The sequence below is a fragment of the Mesocricetus auratus genome, unplaced genomic scaffold (assembly GCF_017639785.1).
Source record: "Mesocricetus auratus isolate SY011 unplaced genomic scaffold, BCM_Maur_2.0 Super-Scaffold_100676, whole genome shotgun sequence".
Taxonomy (NCBI): domain Eukaryota; kingdom Metazoa; phylum Chordata; class Mammalia; order Rodentia; family Cricetidae; genus Mesocricetus; species Mesocricetus auratus.
The window spans coordinates 24654992-24682545 of NW_024429266.1; the positions used below are offsets into that span (position 1 = coordinate 24654992).

The 27554-nt window shown below is 45.8% G+C and overlaps 1 protein-coding gene across 2 annotated transcripts in view; it reads right to left on the reverse strand.

The window, feature by feature from the left end:
• Rxrg (retinoid X receptor gamma) overlaps nt 1–26030 on the reverse strand; it is a 39846-nt gene extending 13816 nt beyond the window's left edge. Inside the window, exons 1-4 of one of the 2 annotated variants that reach the window (XM_005071415.4) lie at nt 25328–26030; nt 10953–11200; nt 2774–2918; nt 189–368 (exon numbers count right to left, since the gene is read on the reverse strand). In XM_005071415.4, the coding sequence (XP_005071472.1) occupies nt 189–368; nt 2774–2918; nt 10953–11200; nt 25328–25376 (622 nt within the window). In that variant the 5' untranslated portion in view covers nt 25377–26030. Of the gene's footprint in view, nt 1–188; nt 369–2773; nt 2919–7551; nt 7813–10952; nt 11201–25327 lie in introns of those variants that run through there. The other variant, XM_005071416.4, reaches the window with a different exon arrangement.
• Between the last annotated feature and the right edge of the window lie 1524 nt (nt 26031–27554).

Here is a 27554-nt window from a genome sequence, read left to right on the forward strand (position 1 = left end):
CTGGCCCTCTGAGCTCTGGAGGTAAAAGACCTGAGAAGTTGTGGCACCTAGACTCATCCTAGCCTCCATATCAAACCTCTCCCTCCCAGAGTCCAGAGCAGCCCGGTTCTTCCTTATGCTTCTGTCTTCATAGCTCTCTGCATGCAACCTGCTCTCCTTGAGTAGAGGGGAGCAGCAGGCCACCTCACCTTCCCTCTTCATGCCCATGACCAGGCACTTCTGGTAACGACAGTACTGGCAGCGGTTGCGTTGGCGTTTGTCGATGAGGCAATCTTTGTTATCCCGACAGGTGTAGATGAGGTCTTTCCTTATGGTTCTTTTGAAGAAGCCTTTGCAGCCTTCACAGCTGTACACGCCGTAGTGCTTTCCTGGTTACAAGAGAGCATCCCATAGATTGTTTGTATTTATTCGGGTTTCTCATGGCAAAGAAGCCCAGGACTACCCACTGGGGAAACAGCTATAGCCCCAAAGCACAAATAACAACTCCCAAAGAGTGCAAGTTGCACCACAGGATGCAAAGTAAGCATAAATAACCTTTTTTGTGTCTTCCCTCTGTATCTCCAACTCCAGACAGCATCATTAAAAACATTCCTGACCTCGGATTTTACTGACATTTTATCAAATCAACTCTTGGATTTGGATAAGCAAATGCCCCCTACCTCAGCTCAATATTTTAGAGTACATAACAAATAAAAGATGTTTAGTTGCCATGTACTATCTGGCAGGAGAAGAACCTTGGTTTAACTGACTTTTCTCATAGCGAGCCCAAGGTCTCAGGAAACCCATTAAACTTATCATCTTGTACCATAAACTATGAACATTCCTGAGCTACTGCTGTTGGTGGAAAAAAAGAAAAAAAAACCTGCTATAAAATCTTTACATTGTAACACTATACTCAATCTTAAATAGGGCAAAGTTTCTGATAGAAGGTAATTTTGCTTCATCTAGAATAATTGGTTGTATGCTTCACTGTCTCTAGGTCCTATAGTTATCCCTGGAAAGAATGGATAATTTGTGTCAAGAGAGCTGCCTGCCACACCTGTCTCCAACAGCTTCCTTGAGTCAATCAGTGCTTGCTCTAAGGTACTGGTTCTCAACCTGTGGGTCACGACCCCTGGGAGGGGGGCGATCAACTCTTTCATGGGGGATATTAGATGTCCTGCATATCATATATCTATATTATCATTCATAACAGCAGCAAAAATTACAGTCACGAAATAGCAATGAAATAATTGTATGGTTGGGGGTCACCACAGCATGAGGAACTGTATTAAAGGGTTGCAGCATTAGGAAGGTTGAGAACCACTGCCACAAGGGAAGTCTCTACGCTGTACGCTAACTAGGCAGCTGTGGTCACATGCCTGGAGTCACAGAACTTGAAAATGTAATGAAGCAGATTGTTTAAAACACTTTAGGTCTGATTCTAGAATACAAAATATGGTTCCATAGAGCCACAGACCCAATTATCTAATTCCATTTTATTTCCATTGATGCTAAAATCCATGTGAAGTCACAAATATAACTTCATGCGCCCCAGAACTTACCTGTCAGTGCAGAGCACCCTATGAAGTGGTACCTAGAGACAGCCGGCTTGATGATAAGTTGTGCCAAATTAGCTGGCTAGACTAACTTTCTGAATTCACAGCGATGATAAACATGAGCCTTAGTCTTGGCCCCAGATACCTTAATACTTTCAGCTCTGAAATATCTAATTTTGAGAAGCAGGACCTAATTTGATCATAGAATGACAGCCATCCCACGGATTGGTTACACATGAAGGGACCTACCACCTTCAACTAAAGCAACCAAAACAGAAAATGTTTTGTCAGTCTGTGACTGACATTTCGTCATGGAAACAGCCATGTCTTCATGATTTGAAAACGAGTTGTAAAGCAAATGTTGGTCACGAAGCTGTGGAAGTCTGAGGCACCTGTGGCTTTCCATGTTACAGCCTGCCGTAGCAGCTTTGCTTAGAGGTTGGGGAGACGTTAAGTCAGCCGTCGTGCTCTGCCACAGTCAGGACATGCTCTGTCTTCTCCGTATTTTAATTAGTGGGGACAGAGGGTCTCACTGTGTAACCCAGGCTCACTTCAAACTCACGATTCCCCTGCCTCACCACTGAGTGCTGGTGTTACACGCTGGCACCCACACACTTGTCGCTCTCACTCTCAGACTCAAATGTGGTAAAAACTATGGAGGAAGAAGCCAGAGCAGAAAGAATGGAGAGGAAGGGGGGAAAAAGCAATTCTGGTAAGATGGAAGCGGACAAGCGAATGGAAACACATTCATGCCCATAAAGGCACACTTTAAAAAATATCTAGCATTTTGTGAAAGGATAAAATGAAACATGCTCAAATATTAAAGAGTTTCTCTTTCATGGGGATATTATGGAAAAATCTTTACTTTCTATTTGTACTTTTATGATTCTTCCATTTTAAATTGGTTTTATAATCATATATTTGGGACATTTTATGATTATAAGAAATAATTTTTTAAAAAATTAAAGAAAATCTAGCATGGGATATTTGATCGTCACTTTGATGTCTCAATCCCAGACATGTATGCAATTGTGTTACTCCAGAGGCAAGCCTCTGAAACATTTCCACTGAAGCTAATCCTTCAAGATAGAAACCTGCAGGCTTTGGGCCCCATGAATGAAATCTACAGGCTAGGCCCCATGCTGAACCACTCTAAAGGGTCTTTTCATTTCAGCGGGTGCAGTACACACATAGAGGGAACCCTTCCCTGGACCTCTATCTCAGGGGAACCATACCTGAGGATCTGTCCCCACAGATGGCACAGATGTGTTTCACCAGAGACCCGGGGCTGGTAGATGGGTAGTTCATGTTTCCAATCCCAGGCAGACCTGGTAAGGGCTTGATGTCCTCAGAGCTGCTGACACTGTTGACCACATTTAGCTGCAAGAGATGCGAACAAAGACAAAGAATAAGACATAGGATTAGCCCAATCTCCCAGGCCTCTTGCAAGGAGCATGTAATTAGCTCCATTTCATGAAGTAGTAACGTCCAAGTATAGAGTTTCCTAATTGCTCATCTGTGACAGGAAGGTAAAGTTATGGGACAAGTGCATGAGACAAAAGAAATCATTTCTAGAAGCTAAAACATAACCAGAGCACACAACACACCTCTATTAAGCTGTTTGTGTTTCTTTCTTTTACTCATGTGGTTTTACTTGAGCTAAACTGTACTGCACACATAAGATGATGTCAGCTGTGTGACTTTAAATTTTTTATCAGCTACTGACTGCAGATGCAGCAGTGCACCTGAAGGAGCTATGGCCCTTGGGCAAGACGTGTAGATACTAAAAGCCAAGCCTTCTCCCCACACCCCAAAATGAAAAACAATTCATTAGTCAATCACTGGACATTCCCCAGGACTGAGACACAGAGGCAAATAAAAGTGCATATTTGGGGGTTCATGAAAAAAATGGAAGAGAAGGGCAGGTACATGGCTCACTTCTATGAGCTCACTGATGATTCTAGCCCCAATGTTTTGTCCCTTCAATGCCCCTGGTAAGACCCTACCCCTACCCCCCAATGGAAAGACCCTACCCCTACCCCCCAATGGTAAGACCCTACCCCTACCCCCCAATGGCATGGAGATGGTATATAATGATGTCTGAGTAGGTCAGCTTGACTTTCCTGGTCCACATCCCTTGTCAAAAGTGAACATCTCCTCTCCACTTATCCTGGTGCCCGTAAAGTGTCCAAGAAGCTGAAGCTCAGTGTTTGTAGTCATGAGAGAAAACAGGTTGAATAACTCTGATGCAGTCATCCAGTCAGAAACAGTTTGTGGGTGTTCTTGGCTGGGCAGAGGAAGACATAAAACCTAGACATTCTGTCTCTTGGTTCTCAAAAATGTTTGGTCTCCTTGAGGAATCAGCATATGCACTATTAAGAACCCGCATAAGAGGGGCTGGAGAGAAGGCTCAGGCAGTGAAGTACTTTCCTGTGCAAGCATGAGTGCCTGAGTAAAATCTATAAAAGGATATAGATAGATAGATAGATAGATAGGTAGATAGATAGATGATAGATAGATAGATGATAGATAGATAGATAGTCAAAATGTGCTGGCATATGCTCAGAATCCCAGTGTTTGGGGAGTGGAGACAAGTAGATTCCTGAGACCCTCTGGATGGCCAGCCTAGGCAAAGCAGCAGGTTCCAAGCCAATGAAAGACCAGCATCAAAAGAAGGGGGAGGAGGCTGAGGAGGAGTGGGAAGGAGAGAGAAGGCGGGGAGGAGAAGGAAAGAAGAAAGCAAAGACAGACAGAAGTGGAAAACACCTGAAGAACAACTGAAGTTGTCCCCTGGTCACCATAGACAAGCTCACACACACACACACACACACACACACACACACACACTCACACACACACATGCTCATACACTCACACACACATGCTCACACACACATATACACACATACACACACAGACAGACAGACACACACAGACATGCACACACACTCTCACACACACAGACAGACACACATACTCAGACACACTCACACACACACTTACACACACACAGACACACACACACACAGACATGCACGCATGCACACAAAGAACACACTTGAAACTTGAGAGAAAGGAAGGTAGTTAAGTCTGTACAAGTGTATCAGCTGGAAACATGAGAAAAATATCTGAGGGCCAACACAGGGTCCACAGACTTCCTGTGATCTTCACAAATTTTAATTATGTTGTCAAGCCATGTAGCTGCAACTCCAAACTGAACCAGAAGTAGGATTTCCCTCTGTTCTGGGACTTTGGTATAGGAATAAAGACCAATAAAACATAACCTACAATAGCATCAAGTTAGGTTCCTTTTAAAATCACTGGCCTAGGGCTAGAGAGATGGTTCAATGATTAAGAACACTAGCTGTTCTTCCAGAGGTCCTGAGTTCAATTCCCAGCAACCACATGGTGGCTCACAACCATCTGTAATGAGATCTGGTGCCCTCTTCTGTCCTGCAGGGATACATGCAGACAGAACACTGTATATATAATAAGTAAATTTTTTAAAAAACACTAGGCTTTCAGTTCACTAAGCAAATATTTATTGAGCATGGGAAACAGACAGAGCCTCTGGGTTAAAGGCTGTAAATATTTTATTAATTTGTATAATGGATGAAAATGTGTGATGGAAGAATTCCTTTCCTCTTTCATTCGAGGTTAAGGCAGGCTATCTGGAGCCCACACCCAGTATCTCATCCTGCATCTGTGTAGCATAGACAAGTTCTGCACCTGGGAACTTGGAGAGAAAATGATGCCCATGGCTGGTGCCTGGAGGTCCTCACATGATGGGTCTGAGGACTGATCATGCAGTGAGGACTTCTATCAAGTCATTGATGACACTGATACACCTTTACAGGTAAAAAAATAAATCACTGGCACTGGGCAGTCAGTGGTGGCGCACACCTTTAATCCCAGTACTTGAGAGGCAGAGGCAGGGGGATCTCTGTGAGCTTGAGGCCAGCCTGGTAGGAGTCCTCACCTGCCCTTGCCCTTGCCCTACCTCCTTGACCCATGAGGGAGAAAAGCAGTTATATACATTCTCTGCCCACCTGAGTCAGCAGCCCCTCCCACTTCTCTTCTTCATGAATTCCAGTGGTCGTGGGACAAATTGGTCAGGACAAGTGAGTCGATGCTCTCTCCTCCATCCACCTGTCTGACCGGCTTGGCCTTTGTGTGGGATGAGACAATGGTGCAGGGAATGGAAGGCAGCTGTTGTCAAAACAGACCTATTAGCTGCCTGGCCCCAAAGTCCCTGAACCTTAGCTGTCTCATTCCATTAGAGGCAGCTCTGCTGAAACAGGCACTTTAGAGCTGAAATTCAGCGGGCGGTCTGACCTGCCACTGCATGCAGGCTGGTTGCATCCTCAGAATGGGACAGGAGCACACCGGCTCATCTGTTCAGGGCAGATTCGGCCAGTGGTTGGCGCTTCCTGAATACCTCTGGAGCCATTTCAGAACACCGGCTCCATTTCCCAGCGGCCTTCAGCCTCAGTTACTCCACCCAGACTTGGGGCTCTGTTCCTACTCCAGGGTGCAGACCCCATCTCTAACCTTGTAAGGCCTGGCCACCACCTGGATTCTCTTCTGGACTTACTCTTCCTCGCTGTAGATCTTGACCAGGTCCTATCACTCAGCACAATTTGTTATCCTCACATCTGGACCAGATCAGTGCTTTTCAAATGATGGCTGTGTGTCCCAGACACGAAATAATCGAGGCTACTTATCTTCTGAACATTCTTCAACCAAATCTGATGTGTACAAGTCTCACTCTGTACCCCAGGCTAGCTCTGAATCAATCCTCTTACCTCTGCCTCCCAAGCCCTGGTATTACAGGCAAGCACCACTATGCCCAGCTAACCAAGTCTTTTTTTTAATTGACATGAATATTAGACTTCCAAATATAATTTTGACTGAAGATTTTATAGTTCAATTTCTCTTTATCATCAGATTGGATAATCTTTAAATCTATCCCAATAATAATATTTGCAGTTTTATGAAAATATTTTCTATAAAAATGCAAACATTTGAGAGGGTAAGAACTCAATTGTCAATAAACTACCAAGCAAAAAACCAAAACAAAACAAAAAAAATCTGTGAGGATAGTATCCAGATCAGGCAGCAAGTGTCGGTAGGGGAGTGAGGAGGAAGACACCAAATATATATTATTTAGAACTTTTCCAGAATCTATACAACAGAGTTATACTGGAAAATATACAGCACTTGGCACACACACGAGTATGCACGTGAACACACACACAATGAAATCTGTAGCCTAAATAACTACATGAAAAGTGTTCAGGTGCACTCTTGGGTATAGCTCTGGTATCTGAAAATTGCTCACTCTACTAAGATGTTCCCAAAAGGGACTGAATCATATAGATATACATATATGTAATTCATATGTAACATTTATGTGTATGTGGTTCATGTATGTGCATGTGTATATATAATTCATTACATCATATATGCCATATGTGTGATTCAGCCATGTATGTTTATGTGTATGTATATATAAACAACCTCTAGTACCTGGAATTGGGCATGGCTCTGTGAATACTGGTTGAAACAAACTTCTCCAGAAACTTTCAGCAACACCATGTACCTAAATCAAGGATCAGTTTGTACAGTATATATACCATGTAGGAATAATAATAATAACAGTAATAATAATATCCTCTGGCTGCCACAGGGCATTACAGAACTCAAGAAGCATTTTTCAAATCCATATCTCCTTTGACATTCATTAAAATCCCTTTGGGAAAATCGGGGCAAGCATTTGTGCCCCACAGTAGAGAAAATGAAAGTCAAACAGAAATGAGCTAAAGTGGTTTGTGAAAGGTCACACGGTCCTTTCCAATCTGGGCCAGCTCAGTTCTCCTTGGTCCTCAAGATCGAAAACCCAAGGTGCACTCAGAGGACTTCTAAGAGAATAATAACAGGGCAGGGTGGGAGACCCCGTCTGCTTTGCCGCACCGAGCACTTCCTTCCCCCAAAACTCCCGAATTGTACTTACAGGTCACAGAAAGAGCATGCTTCAGTGGCGAGCTCCCACAGACCCAGTGCTGAGCAGAGAAGACAGGATGTAGGAACAATCCCTGCCCAAGGCCTCAGAGTCTAAGTCTCCGTGGCTAACACCAAGACCTTTTGCCTTGTGTCACCTGGTTAGCTGGGCAAAGTTCTGCTGCTGGTTCCGGATCCCAAGCCCAGAGCACAGCTCGCTGTCTGAGGCTGCTTCACCAGCACTTGGCAAGCTTAATATAGCTACCAAAGCCAAACTTGGCTCAGCCTCTGCACACAGCCCCGTTGGCCAGGCCCGCAGCTTTCAGCTGACCTTTCAACCCCGATCCCTCTGTACAGGCATATGGTCCAGGAATAGCGGCCTTGACACACGACTCTGAAGATGAATTTATTGGCCAGGTTTGGCTTAGTCAGATGTCTCCATTGTGATTACTAAAAGCAGCCTCGAAGAGACAGTGTTTGCTTGCTTCCTATCCAGAGGTCTGGCCACTCTCCGGACTTACCCTGGTTTATATGCCTTCACAGATACAATGGTTGTTATTCTAAACTATCTTGTTTATTCCTTAGGTTTTTGTCTGTTTTGAATGTCCAGCCACATTTATAGCGCTGCCATACCTCCAAACAAAGGTGGAGTCAGATAACACTCAGGCATTGTAAGTCTTCACAGTTTTTACTCATGTACGCATTTATTCATGAACTTACTAGGTGTGTGTGTGTGTGTGTGTGTGTGTGTGTGTGTGTGTGTGTGTGTGTGTGTGTAAAACAGAAGTCAACCTCGGATAGCATCCCTCAGTAGCTACCTACCATGTGTTTTCAGACAGGTTATCTCACTGGGGCCTGGAGACCCAGGAATTCCACTGTCTTTACTTCTGCAGTGTTGGGATTACAAGCACAACCACCACATGCAACTTTATATGTGGGTTCTGGGGATCGAACCCAGGTCCTCATCCTTGTGCAGCAGGTACTTTACCAACTGTGCTATCTTCCAGTCCTGTGTTCTTGTGTAGCTCAGGCTAGCCTTGAACTCATTTTATAGCTTCTCAGGTTGGCCTTGAACTTGTAGGGATCTCTCTGCTTCAGAGTGCCAAGCATTAGAGTTACAGATATGAACCACTATGACCCATTTTTTTAAATGAATGGCAACACCCTTTGCAAAACCCAACTTTCACCCTTACACCACAGTGTGTCTTTCCAGCTACCAGGCTTTGACTCTCCTCCCTTGAACATGTTGGTAGAAAAGAAACTTAGTAAACAAAGCACTCTCATTCTTACAGGCAGGAAATATAAGGCACACATATTCCTCATTGCAACTTCCACCCAAGGCCTCTGAGGCCCTAGCACCCATGATTGGGTGATACACAGGTCCCTTCTCTGCTCCCCTGGTGTCTTGCTCTTGCATGTGTGTTCACACAACATGCTATGGTTACACTGTATGATGTAGCAAAGCACATCCTGTACATGATTTCTTGGGTGTCAGAGTAAAGGGATATAAAGATATTCTCTCACATAATTTTGAAGACTGACCAGTGCCAGGACCTGCATAGTAAGTCGACACACGAACTCCAGGAATGATGATGCTACAGTCTGAAGAGCAGTAAGACAAAGGCCCAGAAAGAGCTAATGCTTCAGCTGAAGACCAAAGGCAGGAAACTATTACACACATACAGCCCAGGGCTAGAGAGAATGCTCAGTGGATAAGAACCACTGTGTAAGCATGATTTTGGATCCCCGACACTCATGAAAGCCAGATGTGGTGCTGTGTATCCGAATTCCCAGTGCTAGGGATGGAGGTGGACTGATTCTAGGAACTGACTGGCCAGCAAGTCTAGCTCCGGGATTGCACTACAGGCTCAGTGGAAGACCCTGTCTCAAAAGAGAAGGCTGGGAGAAGATTGAGGAAGACACACAAAGCTGACTTCTGGTCTCTACACTGGCCCACCCACAGGCATGAGCACACATGTGCATGCACACATACATACTCTGGTCCTTATGAAGTACGGGCATCTTCAAGAGGAAGGTAAATACTTGTTTTTCTAAGCTTGGAAGACTTAAGGATTGTTTTTCTTTAAATAATTCTATTAAGCTTTATTTTATGTGTATGTGTGTTTTGCCTGCATGTATATTTGTACTTCTATCTTTGAAGTGTCTGCAGAGGCCATAAGAGGGCACTGAATCCTCCAAAATGGGAGTTACAGGCAATTGTGAGCAACCATAAGGGCACTAGGAACCAAACCCACGTCCTTACAAGAGCAGTAAGTGTTCTTAATCACTTAGCACTCCAGCCTGGGGATTATATTTTTATATAGCATTATTACTCCAAGAGGAGAAAACTACCAATCCTACAAGAAAGGCAAAGCCATCTGGCCATCCTGCAGGTTCCACAGAACAGTGCTACAGGTCTGCTGTGCACACACCTTTTCTCCACGGTGTCAGGAGACACTCAGAATTCAGGTCATGCTTCCTCCTTGATTCCCCTTAGTCTCAGACACAATGTGGATATATGTACACCTAGCTCTGGATTTGTCTATGTGCTGGGCCTGCCTATTTCCCCTCTCAGTTGAAAATGGTTAGCAAAGACTTTCCCTGATCATTTCTGTATTCCCTTTAACAAAAGCATATGGTATCTCGTTGCCTAGACACTCATTCCTCTGTGTGTACATAAGTATGCATGTTATAAACACATATGTCTTGAGATAAGAGGATGACATGAGTGGCCAGGAAGCCCTTGTGGATTCTCCTGTTTCTCTTCTCTGCACCAGGGTTACAGGCACATGCCATGCCCTGCTTTTTGTAGGGGTTGGGGATCTGAACTTAGTTCCTCATGCTCGTATGGTAAGCACTACACTGGTGGAGCCATTTTTCCAACCACCTAGATTAGTGGTTCTCAACCTTCCTAATGCTGTGACCCTTACTACAGTTCCTCACCCCCAACCATAAAATTATTTTCATTGCTACTGCTATGAATCATAATGTAAATATCTAATATGCAGGATATCTGATATGAGGCCCCAAAAGGGGTCGCAACCCACAGGTTGAGAACCACTGCCCTAGATACTCATTTTTAAATATGAAAAATGAAAGGGGTCTACAAATACCACAGAGAGATGTTGAAATCACACCCATTAACCCCACCAGAGAAGTGCCCTTGTGGCCACAGTCTCTTGGACCACAAGTCGTTGTTAGGTCCCCAGGACTTTTCAGACTGAAGGCAAAAGCAGCGAGGTCCTGAAGGAAAACAGTCAGTCTATAGAGGTAATCCAATCGCTTCAGAAAGCCCACAGTAAGCCCCTGAGTATGGCTCCAGTTCAAGCTCTTAGTCTGGTCTGCGGGCTACCCTAGGAGCAGCCTCAGACCTTGAAGATCACTAAATTGACCTTGGAGAGAAATAACACTTACTTGAGAGCTGGGTGGGGCCACCAAGTTGATGCCTGGAGGGGCTGCCAGTGCTCCTGAGGGTGGACCCATGGCAGAAGTGATGACTCGGTAGGGAGAACCGAGAGCATTGAGGGGGGTTCCCACAGCACCGAGTGTCCGTGGGGCACTCACTGGGGTGTCCGTGTAGCTGGGGTGGCTGTCCATTGGCTTCCCTGTGGGCAAGACTGCTGATGGGCTCATGGATGTGGAGCCAGTGTGGGCAGAGGAGCCTGTGAAAGGAAAAGCATAGGTCATGAGAGATTAGGGAAGCAAAGACAGGGTTCCTGTGGAGACAGAGGCCTAGCTTACCCCTGATGTCATTTCCTGGGTCCTTCCCCTCTATTTGGACACTCCTACAAATGCTAGTTACTCAGACAATCCAAGTGCAGGGACAGGAGAGGGCTTGGCCTAGAAGAGGGAGTCATGGATGCCTTAGTTCTCTGAGTTTCTCTCTGCATTCACTGTGGCCTGAGTGAGAGGCACAGCAAGTAAACAATGGCACGACTCACAAGTCCCCAGGCCTCTGTGACTGTGTCCTGGGCCAGTCAGTCAGGAAGAGCAAGTCAATGCCCGTGTGAGGAACAGAGCAAACAGGTGCCCAAGTTTTACCAAGATTCCCTACCTCAGCTTCATACGGTCCGTGAGAACCGAGGCGGGACAACATCCACTCACCACAGGCAAACTGGAATGTCTGAACTGGCTTTGCAGGTACGGGAGCCCAGGAAGCACAGGAAGTAAGTGCACACAGGCTTGTAGACAGCACTTCCTCCTCCAGGGACAGGGTGCTACACCACTAGTGCCTGTGGAAGAGGTTCTGAGAGCACAGGAGCAGTGACCAGCAGCTCAGTTGGGCCCATGTGCCCAGTACACAAGACGAGAGAGATGGGTGGGTGTCCTCCCGTCATCTTGAAAGCCCACCACGGAACATTCTCTCCAGTGGGATTATAAGCCCCAGTCTCTGCAAAACAGTCTAGAAAACATAGCAAGGGCAGCCCTGTCCCCCAACAGCTAATCTGAAAGACCAGATGCCAAGAAGTATGCAAAATCCTGCCCTTAGATCAGTCATGGCACCTTGTTGTACACAGGGACAGAAAAAGGAAACTGAGTGGTTAGTGAGTATGGCCTATAGGAGAAGCTGCCCAATTTCAAACACCTGTGATCACACTCTGTGGGAGCAATACGTGCTAAGAGAGGCAGGGAACAACTTCTCCCTTAAAACTCTGGGGCCGAACAGGGAGTGTCAGAAATTAACTGTGGAATTGATCTTAAATGCCTGCCAGGAGTTTCTCTTGGCCCTTCTGCTACGTTAGTTAAGGTCTACCTGAGGAAAAGAGTTACTCCAGGGCTAGCAAGATGGCTCAGTGGGTAAAGGTACCAACATCCAGGTCTAGAGACTGGAGTTCAAACCCTGGAACCCACATAGAGGAAGGAGAGAACCGGCTCCCACAAACCGTCCTCTGACTCCCATACATTCGCTGTGGCATGAGTGTTCATGCATCTAGACACGCACATACACAAATAAATTAATAAGTAAATGCAACAAACTAAAGCAGGAACAATTGTTTCATACAGAAAACCATCTCAGGACCCCAAACTCATCCCACCTGGACCCAACATCCTACTTTTGTCTAAAACTGTCATTCTGAAGGGAACTATTCAAACTTCTTTTTAAGCAATAAATTGATTTTAGAGAAATACCAAATGTAATGGCTAATCTCCATTGTGCACCTGACTGGATTTAGAATCACCTAGGAGACACACCTGAGCTGGTCTGTTTTCAGATAGGTTTAACTGAGGAGGAAGCACCCCCCCTAAATGTAGGCATCATAACCCCATGGATGGGGGTTATGAACTGAATAAAAGGGGCCAAGGGACAATGGCAGATGGGTACTGGCTTCTTGATCTGCTTAGATGTCAGCAAACAGCCCCACACCACAGACAGAGGCTAGTCCTGCTGTCACACCTCCCCCGCCACCAAGGACTATACCCCCTGAACGGTGAGCCAAAATAAATCCTTCTCCTCAAGCTACTTTCTCTCAGATTCATTGTCATGGAAATGAGCCAAGGAACAATATGCCCAATACAAAGTATATTCTCTCTCTGTAAAAATCAGCATCAAATGATTTTTAATAAACACCGACTTCTCTCCAAAACGAGAAAAAAGAAAACCAGATGTGGTGGTGCAAACCTTTAATCCTAGCACTCGAGGGGCAGAAGTGGTCAGCTTTTTGAGTTCCAGGCTAACCTGGTGTGTACAAAGCAAGTTCCAGGATATTCAGAGCTACACAAAGAAATCCTGTCTCAAAAAACGAAGAATGGAGAGAGGGAAGGGGAGGGAGGCAGGGAGGGAGAGGGGAGAACAAGGGAGGGGAGGGAAGGACTGGCCTGCACAGAAACACAGAAATAGATCCTAGATAATGTATTAGGTATTTCAGAGATAAACTGATGGTAACGTGCAAGCAATTTGAAAATCGAAGCATATTGTTACTGCTGCTAGTAAAAATGAAGGCTATCTGCCTATGAAGTGCAGTGGTGGGAAGGGTTCTTTGTTGAAACAGAATTAAATAGTGCATATACCCAGTTATCAATTGTACAGGGCCAGCAGGATGGCTTAATGGGTAACATTACTTGCTGCCAAATCTGATGACCTGTGGATCTTGTCCAGGACTCACATACTAGGAGAGAACTAACTCCTGTGGTCATCCTCTAATCTCCCACATATGCCATGCCACAGATATGCAAAAGATAAACACACACACATACTCTCACACTAGCAAATAAATAAATACAATTTTTACTTTAAAAATGTTAATGTGGCTGACTTTTGATGTGTCAGTAAATACAGAAGATAAGACAATTTTTGACCAGATTTTCAAAACTGAAATCAAGTTCAGAGAGACAAATGCATCTTGCACAAATGTTTTTTGAAACTCTGTCCTTAGCAAAAGTTCTTAGCAAAGGTAGTTTTGCTTTTAGCAAGGATATTGGGCTCTTCTATGGGTTGAATGTTTATGTCCCTCCAAAACTCGTTTCGGGACTCAAATCCGTGGTTTGAGGAGGTGAAGAGCGCCTCGGATGCACCCTCGTGAAGGGATCGATGCCCTTCTGAAAGAAGCTTCAGAACGCTACGAGCCCTTCCAGATCTCATGTGCATGTGAGGAAAGAGCATTTGTCTCTTTTCCACTTCTTCCTTCATAGAGGATCAGAATTCACAGCGGGTGCATGATCAGAGTGGAAAGCCAGCCTTCACTAGACACTGAGCCTGTCAGGGCTTTGATCTTAGACTTTGAAGCCTTGGGAATTATAAGTAAAAAAGTCATTATTTATGAATTAGCCAGACTGAAGTACTTATAGCAGTGGGGATGGACAATTGCCTCTGCATCCTGTCTACCTTGCTGGCTCCCTGACCCTGCATCTTGAACTTACATCATTTGTAATATGCCAACTGCCTAGAAACCTCAAAAATGCCCATGGACTATTCTACAGCATTCATTTTCTTTCTTCAATCAGCAGGTGTGTGTGTGTGTTGGAAATTCCTTGGGAGGTCCTCATCTTTCCTGACAATAGACCAAGAAAAAGTGTTTTCTTTTCGTGGGCCTCATTCTCCCAGCAAGGAGTTTGGTAGCCTCTACGATCCTTCCAGCTAGCTCTGTTCTCTGATGGTGCCCAGAACATAGCCTTCAAGCACTGAGAAGAAAGGACAGACAATGGTAGTGTGAAATGGTCCAAGGTTAACCCCTGACTGTTATCACCAGCTGGACTTTGTTAGGCCTTCAAGCTGTCTGGTAGGTACAGTTTGAAATGCTGAATATCATCAGGAGCCCAGACTGTGACAAAAATATGTATGATGCAGAAAAAACACCATCACTTTTTGAAGTGTGTTGTAGCACTGTAGCTTTAAGAACAAGCCTATAGAGGAGGAGACACAAGCTCTGACATGGAAAAATGCCTTAGGTTAACCCCTGACTCCACTTTCTCAGCCATGTAGACTTTCATTTTCTTAAACAACCAAAATTTACTTCATCAGAGCTCTGCATGCTGAAAGCCCAACACCTGTATGCTGCTGTGGTGTTAAGGTTTGCAGGCGCCCTCCTTGCTGTGTCCTCCATGTATGCCTGCTCCTGGGTCTTCCTCTCCTTACAGCCCATGTCCTGCTGACTCCTCTGTGAAACTGTATGGAGTGAGACAACCATGCCTGCCTCAGAGAACCAGAGAGAATGCCTGAGACTCGTGACCCAGCAGCTGGAAGACTCACTACTCTGTAGGGAGGGTAAGGAAGGGGCTGTATGTGAGTTGACAGAAGACTAGTTTAGGAAGGATGGAAGAGCTGTGGGAAGTGTGGCTCAGTGGTAGCACTTGCCTGCAATGCATAAGGCCTTGGGTTCAGTATCTAGCACTGAAAAGCGAATTAGTCCAATCCAAGCGAGCAGTGAACACTCACATGAGGATTCCAACTATTAAGCATTTTGGTACAGGCACAGCAGGGTTTTTAGTGTTGGATTTTCTAAATGACTGGCTCATAAATAGCCCAAAGTGATCCTCTGTCACCCCAGCTACCCCAATGCCATCCTTAGGTCCCCTCATATCATCTCATAATTCAGCCTACACACAGGTCCTCTTTGCTGATGCTTCTTAAATTCCTGGTGACCAGTAGTCAGTCACCCTTTTGCTTGTCCAGCCAGCACAGGCCACATGCATCCTGGACTAACTGTGAATGGGATTCAACACATTTGTAGACTACAGCATCATGCAACAATGTCTGTCGGAAGGTTAGCTACCCCTGCTATAAACAGTCATCATGGTTCCTAGCACTTTGCTCAATATAATGTTTGTTGGCTAACTATTGGCATGAAGCATTTGTTCATTATTATATATAATGAGATGTAGAACACATCAACAGAAATTACTTGCATAAGAAATTACTCGCAGTTATGAAAAGCAAAATCTGTGGAATCTCTAAACAATACACGAAGTGTGTGCATGTATAAAGGAGAGAGGGAGAAAGGAATAGAAAACAGAGAGAAGGGGGGAGGAGAAAGAGACAGATAGTTGTTGAGAAAGAGAAAAGGGAAGTACTGAGATGTACAGAATTCTTACCAAGGTAAGGAGTTGCTTAGCAACGGCTCCTCCGCCAATGAAAGTGAAATGTCAAGCCTGCAGTCTTTCTGACTGGCCAGACAAGGGAGCAAATGGCTTGGCGTGTCCACCCCTTTGCTGCTGTGCCAGGGTGGAGAGTTTGTTTTCCCACTGGCAACCCTCTTCAGGAGGGCAAAGAGGCTTGTCATGAGTCATTGAGAATGGCTAATGCCCACCCATGGGGAAGGGGACAGTTTCTCAGTACTGGATTCTCCACAATGAGTTGGAGTGAGGGGGAGCATCCTGAGGCCCCATCCCACTCTGGTTTCTCCCACAGTGGGGGACAACCCCACACCCAAGTCTCCCTCCTTTCATACAGTAGAAAGATACTGTGCCTAAGCTGACAATCACAATATTCGGTGCCTGGCTTGTTCTTTGTTTAAGGGAAACTTTACACATCCTTTCCTTACTTGGCTCTGAATGCTCTGGCAGGCTTTTGAGCGAGTTCCGCAGGGGGACTGCCTTATGAAGGGCTTTAATTGACACTTTTGTGTTGTCTCCTCTCCTGAATAACAATAATAGCTAATATTATTGAGGAATTGCCATGAGGCAGACAGAGTTCTCAACACTTTACATATATTAACTCCCCTCATGCCAACAGCACTTGGAGGCTGGTACTTGCTGGTACTTAAAAAAATTATTAGCACATATTCATTACATGAATTAGTGGGCTTCACTGTGATACTTTCATACACATGTGTCGTATACATTGAGGCTGGTACTCTTATTGTCCCTACTTGGGCAGATGTGAAACCTGGGAGACAGCGGGATCAAACAAGGGAACAGGGCATTTGAGACTAAGGAGAGCAACAGAGATCGAGTTTAATCCCAGTCCTTCTGGTTGTACAACAGTAGCTTCTGGCAGTTTCCTGAGATGGTCCTTCCTGTCTTTCTTCTTGATTCAGCTCTTAGCCTGTCTCGGGATCCTGACCCTGAATCCTTCTAACAGGAGCCTCCTAGTCCTGACTCCAGCCCTTCATAGTCCAAACCCAAGCTATGGTTCCCTTCTGCAAGACCCTTGCCCAGCACAACCTTCCATGGGAGGCCCATCCTGCACTAGGATTTGCTAAGAGACTTCTTTATATTTGTATCATTATTGGCATTTTCCAAAGCACTTTCACATTAGTATCTGGGCTGGATGGAAAGGTTTTTTTATGGCATTTGACTGGAGCAGAGCTGGATGTTTTAACAAGAGTGGAAAATATGGTATTAGAAACAAGACTTCCCCGGAGACTACCGGGAGGGCAGGCGATGGGGAGCCCACCTAAAAGTGAGCCCAGCAGGGAAGCCTCCTCTGCAGCCAAAGCCTTTCCTGGATTTTTTAAGAGAGAAGAAACAAGAACTCGTCTAGAGTGGAAAACACAGAGAAAGAAACAACCCTGCTTCTGCCTCTGGGGTGCTCAGTCCTGTGCTATGTCCATAGCCACTGAGAGGGAAGGAAGGGAGAGGCCAAAAAAGATGCTCTGTGATGATCTGTGGGGCTGGGACGGGATGCAGAGGCAGACAGCCTTCCCCAGAACTGAGTTCTGCCTAGACTCAGTTCAGGAAGAGGCTGTGCGGTGACTTTTTCCAGTGCAGTGCCTCAAGGGGGGGTTGGGGGGAGTGCTTTTTTTGTCATCTTTTCTCTTTCCCCCACTTCCCCTCCCCCTCCCCATTCCTTCAGCCTCCCTCTGCTCCCACCCTAAAATCTGTGATGAGGGAGTGGTGAAAAGCAGGGAAAGATTGATAATCAGCCTCATTATTACCGGCATTACATATAATTATAGCAAAACCTCACTCATTTGGATCAATTGAGAGGAAAATCAGTTTAAATTCCTGACAAGTTGGCAGATTACTTTTAAATTGCAATTTTATTACTTCTAAGTAACACACGTGAATAGTTTGTGTTTCAAGTACCATAAGCTAATGGTTACTAAGTGGGGATTTTATAAAACCTGCTTTAAAAGACTCTTTTGTAATTAACGCCCCGTTAATATGCTAATGACATTCCTACTATGCTTTTTAAATTGCTTGAAAACAGATGTATCTTAAATAGGCTCAGTGCTTCTCTCACCAGCTTATTTGCTTAACAGACTTTATTTTTTTTGTAAATTAGCAAATACAAACTAGTTCATAATACCATGACCAGTTTTTGTTTTAATATTTATTTCTTGAGAATGTATACAGATTCTTGTGTATGAATGCAGGTATATACGGGCCAAGGCACACGTATGTGGAGGCCAGAGGACAACCTCAAGTGTCAGTCTTCAACTTCACCTTGTTTGAGACAAGCTCTCTTTGGTGGTGGTGACAGTGATGGAAGTGGTGGCTAGCTTCCTCTCCTGGCTCCGCCTCCCTTTCTCAGCTCTGCCTCCCTCTCCTGGCTCCGCCTTCCATCTACAGGTAGACACTCTCTGTGTCCAAGTGGCTTCTGGGGATTCAAACTCACATCCTCCCTCTATTACCCACTGGGCCATCTCCCCAGTGCTCTGTGACCATTCAATCACCTTTCTTAATTGATTAGTCATAAGTTAATAAAACTATATTTCTTTTGATTAGGAAACAGATTTATAAGACTTCAAGGACCACCTTGCTTTATAAAAGAGGGGATGAGAACAGAGATGGAGCTGCTTGGGGCCATGTAGGACAAAGCTCCAGGCTTTCTGATCCCTGGAACCAAGAGTGAATCTATGCTGCTATTTTCATAGCAACTACTGGCTTTTTCAAAAAAGTGCTATGTGCCAGGCTCCATGACAAACCTTTAGATAGAACCATTACCCCTTGAGGAAAGGTCTGTTTTGTTTCAGCTACGGGCTGGTACAGGGTGGCTTGTAAGGCAAGACTTATCCCCATTAGGCAGATCAGGCAACAGAGGTTCCTGATGACAAAGTGGCTCTTTCAAGAGGGCTTGCTGTGAATTACTGCAGTCAGTGCTGTATATTACGGAGAAGTCTGATCTAACCTCACACCGTGTCTGTCCGCCTCTTTGGATACTTCTGCTCACACACTATTTTTCCACCCAGGACCAATTATAAGCCTGGTTGACCCAGATGGGCATGATGCTACCCACCTAACAAATGAGATGTATGTGGGGATCCCACTAGCAAAACTGTCTATCCCACAAGCCAGGTACCATGTATTCTATGAGTCCTTCTAGCCAGCTACCAGAGGGAGATTGAGCAGGTGCTGAGGGAGCCACTGAATAGCTTTTCATTGCTGATGTCTCTGAACATCAGTTCTTCTCACCACAGCTCTTTAACCCATGGCCTTTATCTCTCTGAGCTTCTTGTTCAGGTTCTCCCAGCCTCAGAACAAGGGTAGCCTTTTCTAAACACTGGAGTTGTCTTACATTACAATTAACTATATTTCTATACAATATTACCCTTGGCTTTATCTGTTCTTGGGTTCTACATACCTGAATTTTTCAGATTTATATACTCAAACACAGCCTGAGAGAAATTTCCAGAAATAAGGAAGCCTCAAATGTTTTGAAGGATTTGAAACCTGTGTGTATACTACAGGAAGCAAACAGGGTACAGGTCCTACACAAACCAGGTTTTTAGCCCTTAAGCTGAATGAATGAATGAATGAACGAATGAACAGGCATTCTCTCACAGTCCAGGGAACTACTTGCCTGCTCACTGACTTCTGCTCTGCTCCCCTCACTGCCAGAGCCGAGAAAACGCGGGTACTATGAAGCCCAGCCCTCCATGAGGCTGCCTCCCTACCACACTCAAGACTAGTACGCTGGAAAAGAGAGACAAAGACGTGGAGTCCCAGAGATAAAACTCGGGCAAACAGCCTAAAATATTTATTAAGTGTGTTCCCTGCCAGTCTTCTAACTTCTTGTAAATGTTCTTTTGATTAAAAATCACAGCCTTTTCCATTTTTAGAGTTCAAATATTAATTCTGAAATCCTAACAGGAGCTTGAGTTGACCTTGAACCTGGAAATCCTGACTGTGCACACCCCTTGCCCTCTTTGACAAGGGAGGCAAGGGGCTCCAGGCTCTTTAAATCACGGGTGACAAAACGGAAGTCAGGAGTTAGCAAGGTCCCTGCCCTGGTGCAAAGGGCTCTGGAAGAGCCAGGGTAGGAGGTCCCTGATCATGACCGACTCGTGAGCACCTCCCCCGGAATGACATGCTAACCTGTGACTGTCTGAAAGCTGTGACCCTCCAAGAGTCAAATCCAGGTGATGTTTACTTCAGCGTGTCCCAGTGTACAGTCTCATACTTTCAGGCAGATACCCCTCTTCTAAGGGAGGTGGGGGGAGGTACATACAGAATTCCAGTCACATTTAATGCTCATTCTCCAAGTGTTGTGTGGAAAGAGGGAACAGACTTCTTTAGAGTATTTGTAAATTTCCATGCTAAAAAAGTCTAACCCCTACAGCTGTAGGTCACTGCTTACTCAAAGTGGATGATAGTAGGGAAGGGGGGGACCCTGTGGTTTAGCTGCCCCCAGTCCTCTTCCTGCCCACTCAGAGTTGCCCCCAATGGAGCTGCGAAAATGAGTTTGAAGATGACGTCCATCCCTGCATCCTGGCCAAGCTGCATGTGCTTCTCTAAGCATCTCCAACAGCCACTGGACAGTCAGGACAGAGCCTAAGGGATGCTGTTCCATTATGAGAGCTCAGCTCTGAAGCGGAGAAACCAGAAGAAAAGTGTTTTGCAGGCAGGGTGTTGGGAATCTCAACTAACAGAAGAGCAATCAGAAATGGTAATAAAACTTCTCCAGAGGAATGCCCTGGGGACCATCAGCCTTGCTGGAGCACAGCCATTGCTATGGCTGCTTCTCACTACCAGGATTCATTCGAGCACTTCTCATGGACTCGGTGTGGCCTGCAAAAGTGTACGCTGCTCCCTGTCCAGCCCACCCCTGCCCCAGAATGGAAAACACCTGCACATATTAAAATAAAATGTGACCCACCTAGGAGAAAAAAATAGCCTTTGTTTTGTCGCCTGCCTCCTCCCTCCCTAAGAAATTTTATTCTTTTGCTACAATGATTCAAAAGAGAAAAAGTAAGTGCTATGAACCATAGTAAGTTGTAAATAATATAAGGAAAAATAGCTGTGTAAGTTGTTCTTACAAATAACTCATCCATTTCATTTCTGGGACTCTTTCCTAACTCCTACCCGACCCTCCCTCTAGCCCTGGGTGTGGCCACACAGTATAAAGGTAAGCTCAGCGGCCCTGGTAGACTTAGATCCTGCCTAGACTCTACTCCTTGCTGGCAGCCATGACCTTGGATAGTTTGCTCAAGCTCTCTAGGGTTCTGCTTTCCTGTCTGTAAAATGGGGGAAATGTTAATAGTATCTTACCTCCAAGGACCCCAGAGAACATGACACATCCATGTAGTGGCCCAAAGAGTGCTTGGCACACACAGGTTCCACGTAAATACTGATTCCTCTCACTCTCTACTCTCGTGAGGATGACTAAGCTAGGATGGGGTCCATCTCATGAGAGCCACCCAAGCCCAGGAATTCCAAAAAGTAAATGCCTTCCATTTCCTGAACTCTGTGTCACCCACTTTCGCACCAGAGGAGAACACAGCAGCTCCCTTCAGTAGCATTGACATCATACACCCAGGGCTAGAGGCACAGCGCTCAACAGACTTCGTCTTTGGGGGAAGTGAAAGATTCTCTTTGCATAGTTTCTTCTCTTGGCTGCTACTGATCAATCTACCTCTTTGTAACGTTGTAAATGTTTCAGAAAAGTTTATCCTAAATATGTTCCTTCCTACATCTCATAAACAGTTATTTCTTCCTACACAAACCCTAACCACTTATGCCCATGGTAACTTTCAATTCACCACCCACACATCTGTGGAGGGAAAAATGTGTTCTGGAAAATACACACGTGTGTATACATACGTACACAAATGCTGCTAGCTTGACTCTCCTCCATGGCTATTCTCAACCTGAAAGGGGGCAGTTTCTATGTCAAAGCCAGGTCAGGTGGGCAAGATTCTTAAAGCCACCAGCTAATGTCCCAGAGTTCACTGTTGCTCATACGCTATTCTACGGTTTCTTTTGCAATGGCCAGGCCACTGTGCCAGCAGCCACCAACCAGTCAGTGAGCAGCCCACTTTTCTGGGCTGGAGTGAGATAGACTGCTGTCCCTGTCCTTACAAAGTGACTACACTGGCTTCAAAGACTGTGAGTCAGATCTGCAGAGCATGGACCTGTAGCCTGACTACCTGGGTTCAAAGGATAGCTGTGTCATTTCTACTTGTGAGGGTCCTTTACCTCCCAAAGCCTTCAGTTACTCTTCTCAAAAAGAACCGTAACAGCAATCAGTTTGCTGCTGGGTTGACCCCAGCAGAGTACTCACACTGACTGCTGGTCCCTGTCTTGTAGGTGTTTCACCCTCTGCCCCTTCTCTTCTCTCCCCTGGGAGTACCACACAATGGGATGGGTTATCACAAGCTTTGTCTTGAAGCATACTGGGCAAACAAGTCTTTTCCCAGTTCAGGTGGCAAACCCAAGACTTAGCCAAGAAGGAGAAAACACTTCTACTATCCAGGACACATTCCAAGTCCAGAAAGTGGGCACTTTCTTTGCAGATCCCTGTAGGAACTGGCCTTCAGCCACATCATAAGCACAGCCCAGACATGCATGCTACTCCCCAACAGTGGTATTGCTGCCCTGGAGATTCTTACAAGACCCCAGAACCTTCTGTGGCTCCATTTGCTGGTATGTGAAAAGGCAGGCGTCATTTATCACTGTGATTATGAAGGCAGAGGCATTATGGGTGCAGGTGATGCCCTCAGTTTTCTGAGCCGGCAGTGGGATCCCCCTCCTGCATTGCAGATTCTTAGTACAGAAGGGGCAGGGTCCTTTGGCTGAGTGTGGACCTCCTCTTAATTGGCTCATGCAAACAAAATGGAAAACATCAACAGAACCAAGCAAAAGCAGTCATTCCTTCCTTAGGGATGACAATGAAAAGCACCACTAGAAGCAAGCATTTAAACAACCCTTCCCAATGTTACACAGATCTGATATAACAATTACACTAAACACTGGAGCCTCCACAGTTATTAACAATGAAGCCAGAAAAATGTGTGGGCTTTTGCAGATTTAGTTGTACATTTTTTCCAGATCCCCAATTCATTATTCTATAGTAATATCTGGTATTTAAATTGATTTGCATGTTGGCTTCTGAGCAAAATGGGAGGGATGGAAATACTAATTTGTATTTGGTACCAAATGTACAGACACTACATTTTTCATCTGCTAGCTATCTCATTTAATTCTCAAAACAAAAATCTAAGAATGAGATTACAAATCCCACTTTAGAGAGTGAAGATGTGAATGAAGGTGTAGAGTCTCAGAAGCTTGCCTAAGATCACACAGATAGATGATAAAAAGCTAAGTACCAAAGCATGTCATTCTCTCTGTGTCCCTGTCTCTCTCTTTCTGTATGTATGTTCGTATGTGTATGTGTTTCTGTGCTACATCCAGTAAAAGCAATTCCACTCTAAATTTGAGTTAGAGGTGTTTCTGAAAGCACTTTGCAACTCTACCCTTCATCATCTTGGACTAATGTCGACCTTCTGCCAGGCCTCAGCTTGGTGTCTATCCAAAGGGGACATCCCTGACTCTCCCTATGGTCCTTGCTAACATTTCACAGTTCCAGCTAGCAGCCCCCAAGGAATCTTAGTGCAAGCCCCTCTTTCTTCTTCTGTTTTGAAGCCATCATCTCACAGACCTTGAGGTAAACATGCCCCTCAAACAGCCAAGCTCATGAGCAGGGGAAAATGCTGTTCTGAGCCCTGAAGGGGACTGAGATGAGAGTGGAGAAGGCCGGACCACAGCCTGGAGGCAACATGTCAGGTGATATTATTGACCACCACTCTCAGCCATCAAACTGTCCCAAAAACCTGGAGCTTTACCTTGGGCCCATTCCCATGTTCCCTTGTCCCTGGGCCCAATCAGCAATCATCAAATGCTTCAGCCACTGAACACAGTACAGCATTACTGTGTATACAACCAAGGAGCCTACCCTAGTGCCAAGGGTAGTGTATCATTGCCATTCACATTCAACCTCTGGGTTCCTGGCCCCGCTGGGCTCACACAGGCACTGGAAGCATTCTGAAGGAATGAGACCTCCTCGCCCAAAGCCTCCAAACAAGGGACAGCTGTGTGTCACAGTGCCTCACAGAGGATACAGTCTGGTAAAGTGACAAACTTTCTTCCCGGGCCTTTGGACAAGTTGGCTCTGTTCACAGAGGAAGTCAAGAGAGCAGGGACTTCACTTCTGAAGATCTTACAAATCTGTCTGCTTCATGCCTGCCAGAACCCACACAGCATGGGCTCTGACTTTGGTGAACTCTATGCCACCATCAGACACATGAGAAGTCAATTGGTTTGACTGCTGGTTGCATGTACACATGACAGGGTGTCCAGACAACTCCTGTCCCTAAGAGGTGTGTGTTGGGGGTGGAGAGCAGCCCTCAGGACAGATGTGCCTGGCCAGGCAGCCAGTCCATGAACTCGGCCTTTGAAAGCTTCTCTGGGGAGTGAGTGACCACCCTGCCCGGCTTGGCTACTTAGAGCCTCAGTTTGCAGGTCCGGTCTCCTAAGAGCCTGGCCTTCCCTACCCCCAGCCCTAAATCTCGACCCCTAGAGCGGAAATGATGACAGCAACCCTGGCTGTGGAATTGGGGGCAGCAGCAGGGGAGGAGAGAAGAGGCTATTAGCAAATCAAAAGGGGGAACCATAGGGAGGAAAGCAAGGTGGCAAATTAAAGGGGTATGTTTCCTTTTTGAAAATCCCATTGCAGAGAAATCAGCTTTTAAGTAAAAACAACCTTGCCCGTGTTGTAAAGTATTTCCAGCACTTTTTGCCCAAGCAAAACCTTTTACATCACTTTTTTCCCTCATTACGAATTAAGTAATAGGTAGATCTTTGCAATTTCCCTCACTCTTTCACTTTTCACACCCACAGGACATGGGGGGGGGTAAGCAAAGCTCTTTATCTTTGTTTCAGTCCCTCTCCAACACGCTCCTTTAGACTCTCCGAATACCCCCAGGCCCCTCTGATATGCAAACATGCCTTCACCTTGGGACCATTCTCTCTTCTGCACGGAAAAGCACCCACGAAACACGCGGAACACGCACTGCACATGCATATGAACATACATGCCCGCCTTCCAATTCCAAGCTACATTATCCTGTTTCCTCCCTGCCTCTCCCCGGCAGGTTCCCACTCACACAGTGAAGCCCAAGTGAGGTCCTTACCACCAAAGCCGGTGGGAAACTTCATGAAGTGGGAATAATTTCCATACATGTTTGCTGTTCAGTTCATTCCTCTGCCGCGCTTCTAAAAGAGTACAGCCTCTCCCGGCTCCCAGGCGCAGCCCGGCTTCCTTCAACTTGGGCTAACAAGAGTGGCCATCGCTTGCTAGCAGCCGGGGGAGCGCAGGCTGGGCCAGCCCTCTGGGATTAGTCAGGAATCTGTCTCTAGATCCGAGAGTCCACATAGTGTTGAGAGGCCGTGGCGGCCGCAGCAGCTGGTGCTTGTCAGTAATCACGCATAATGCTGCCGCCACTGCTACTCTTCTTGCCTCTTGCCGCTGCCGCCGTCGCTGTCGCTGCTGCTGCTGCTGCTGCTGCTGCTGCTGCTGCTACTGCTGCTGCCGCCGCCGCCACCACCACCACCACCGCGCCAGAGATCCTGTTGCTAGTTTGATTAACTCTGGATTAGGCTGCTGTGAGCGACTCTTCCAGCTCCCCACTAGTCCCCAGAGGTCCCTACCGGGTGGCACAATCTATTAGCTGGGAACCAATCGATGTGTGAGTGCCCTACTAGGTCAGAAGAGAGGGGGAGGAGGCAGCCGATAGAAGACTCTTTAGGTGCCTTTTCCTTGACTTGCACCCACAAAAAAATCAATGGGGTTTTATTAAAATGCATTTTCTCACTCTGGCTCCTCTCTGTCCAGTGCACTTGTTATTTGATCTGTGAAAGGGGGCGGGGAGTGGGGGCCAAGAGAGAACAGAGCCCTTTCATAAGCACAAAATTAGAAAAGCATGAGACTAGATGCCCAAAGACGAAAAACTAAAATAGAGCAGCCTTTAGATTTGGGCTGGGCCCCTCCTGTTTGGGAGGCCAGCCCACAGTGGTCCATACTCTTAACAACGGAAGCCTGACAGAGCAGGCAAGACCAGGGCAGGTTCACAGGGAAGCCTACAGGTAGGAGGTTTCCTACAGGTAGGAAAGGGATGTGGCCTCCACAAAGTGGTATTCAGGCTGATGTTTCACTGTGGGGGTGAGGAAGGTAACCTCACCTTGCAAATCATCAACCTACCATCTGCTCAAATATTATCCCTACTTCCTCACTGACACAGAATCCCTTGGATAGAGCCAACCACTGATGGAAGTCTAAGTCCCTTTGGTATTTGGGTCTGATGTACAGATTCCCTGGGAAAGCACTGCTCAGCCTATATTTGAATACCTCCAGTGTTGGGGAACTCACTACCATCCCATTTCATTTCTAGAGAGCGTTCATCACCCTACCTCTTCTCCCTACAGCTTCAGCACACAGGACTTCAGCTACTCTTTGAAACTACAGAAGAGAAGCCCATGGGGTTTGTCACTGGATCATCTGCTAGCTCTGACAAAGATCTACCAAACACAGTCATGCCTTCTCCAGATGTTCCTGGTTCTTCCAGGCTTCACAACTATTTAAAATATGAAAGGGGCTGGGGAGATGGCTCTGTGGGTAAGAATGCTTGATGTACATGTTGTAGGATGTGAGTTCAGATCCACAGTGTTCATGGAACAAAGCTGAATGTAGCCAAGTGCACCTATAACCCCAGCACTGGGATGGGAGTGGAGGCAGGAAGGTTGACTGATGGGCTTGCTAGCTACCAGCTGAGTTGAAGAAAAAATGATGAGCTTGGGTTCAGAGAGAGACCGTGTCTCAAAAGAACAGAGTGGAAACTGATAGGAGACATTCTTTTCTGGCCTCCGCATTTACATGCATGGGCGTGCACACTTGCATACAGACATATACCAACCAATCACACACATACACACATACACACACACACCACACACACCTTGTTTCTAATAATGTCATTTCTATAGGCACTCCTGGAAGAGAAAGAAGTTGGCCAGACTTGCATGATTACTCTAGTATGGGCCAAATTGTTCTTCAAGTTGTGACAGGAAGATGATTGGCATGATGTAAGGGATGAGAACTGAGGGGTCACACAAAGGATGAAGGTTTCTTCTGATACCGAACAAGACACAGATGGGCAAAGAAGTAAATCAAACCAGAGTGCTCAGGGACAAAACCAACATCTGAACTCTACAAGAAACAAAACTGAAAATTAAGAAAAAAAAGTGCCAGAAGTGAGAACAAAGTCAAGATGGCTAAAATAAAATAAAATAAAATAAAAGGGAGGCCATGAAGGGGACCAGATCAACAGGAACCAAGAAAGAGGGTGACACTGTGAGCTGTAT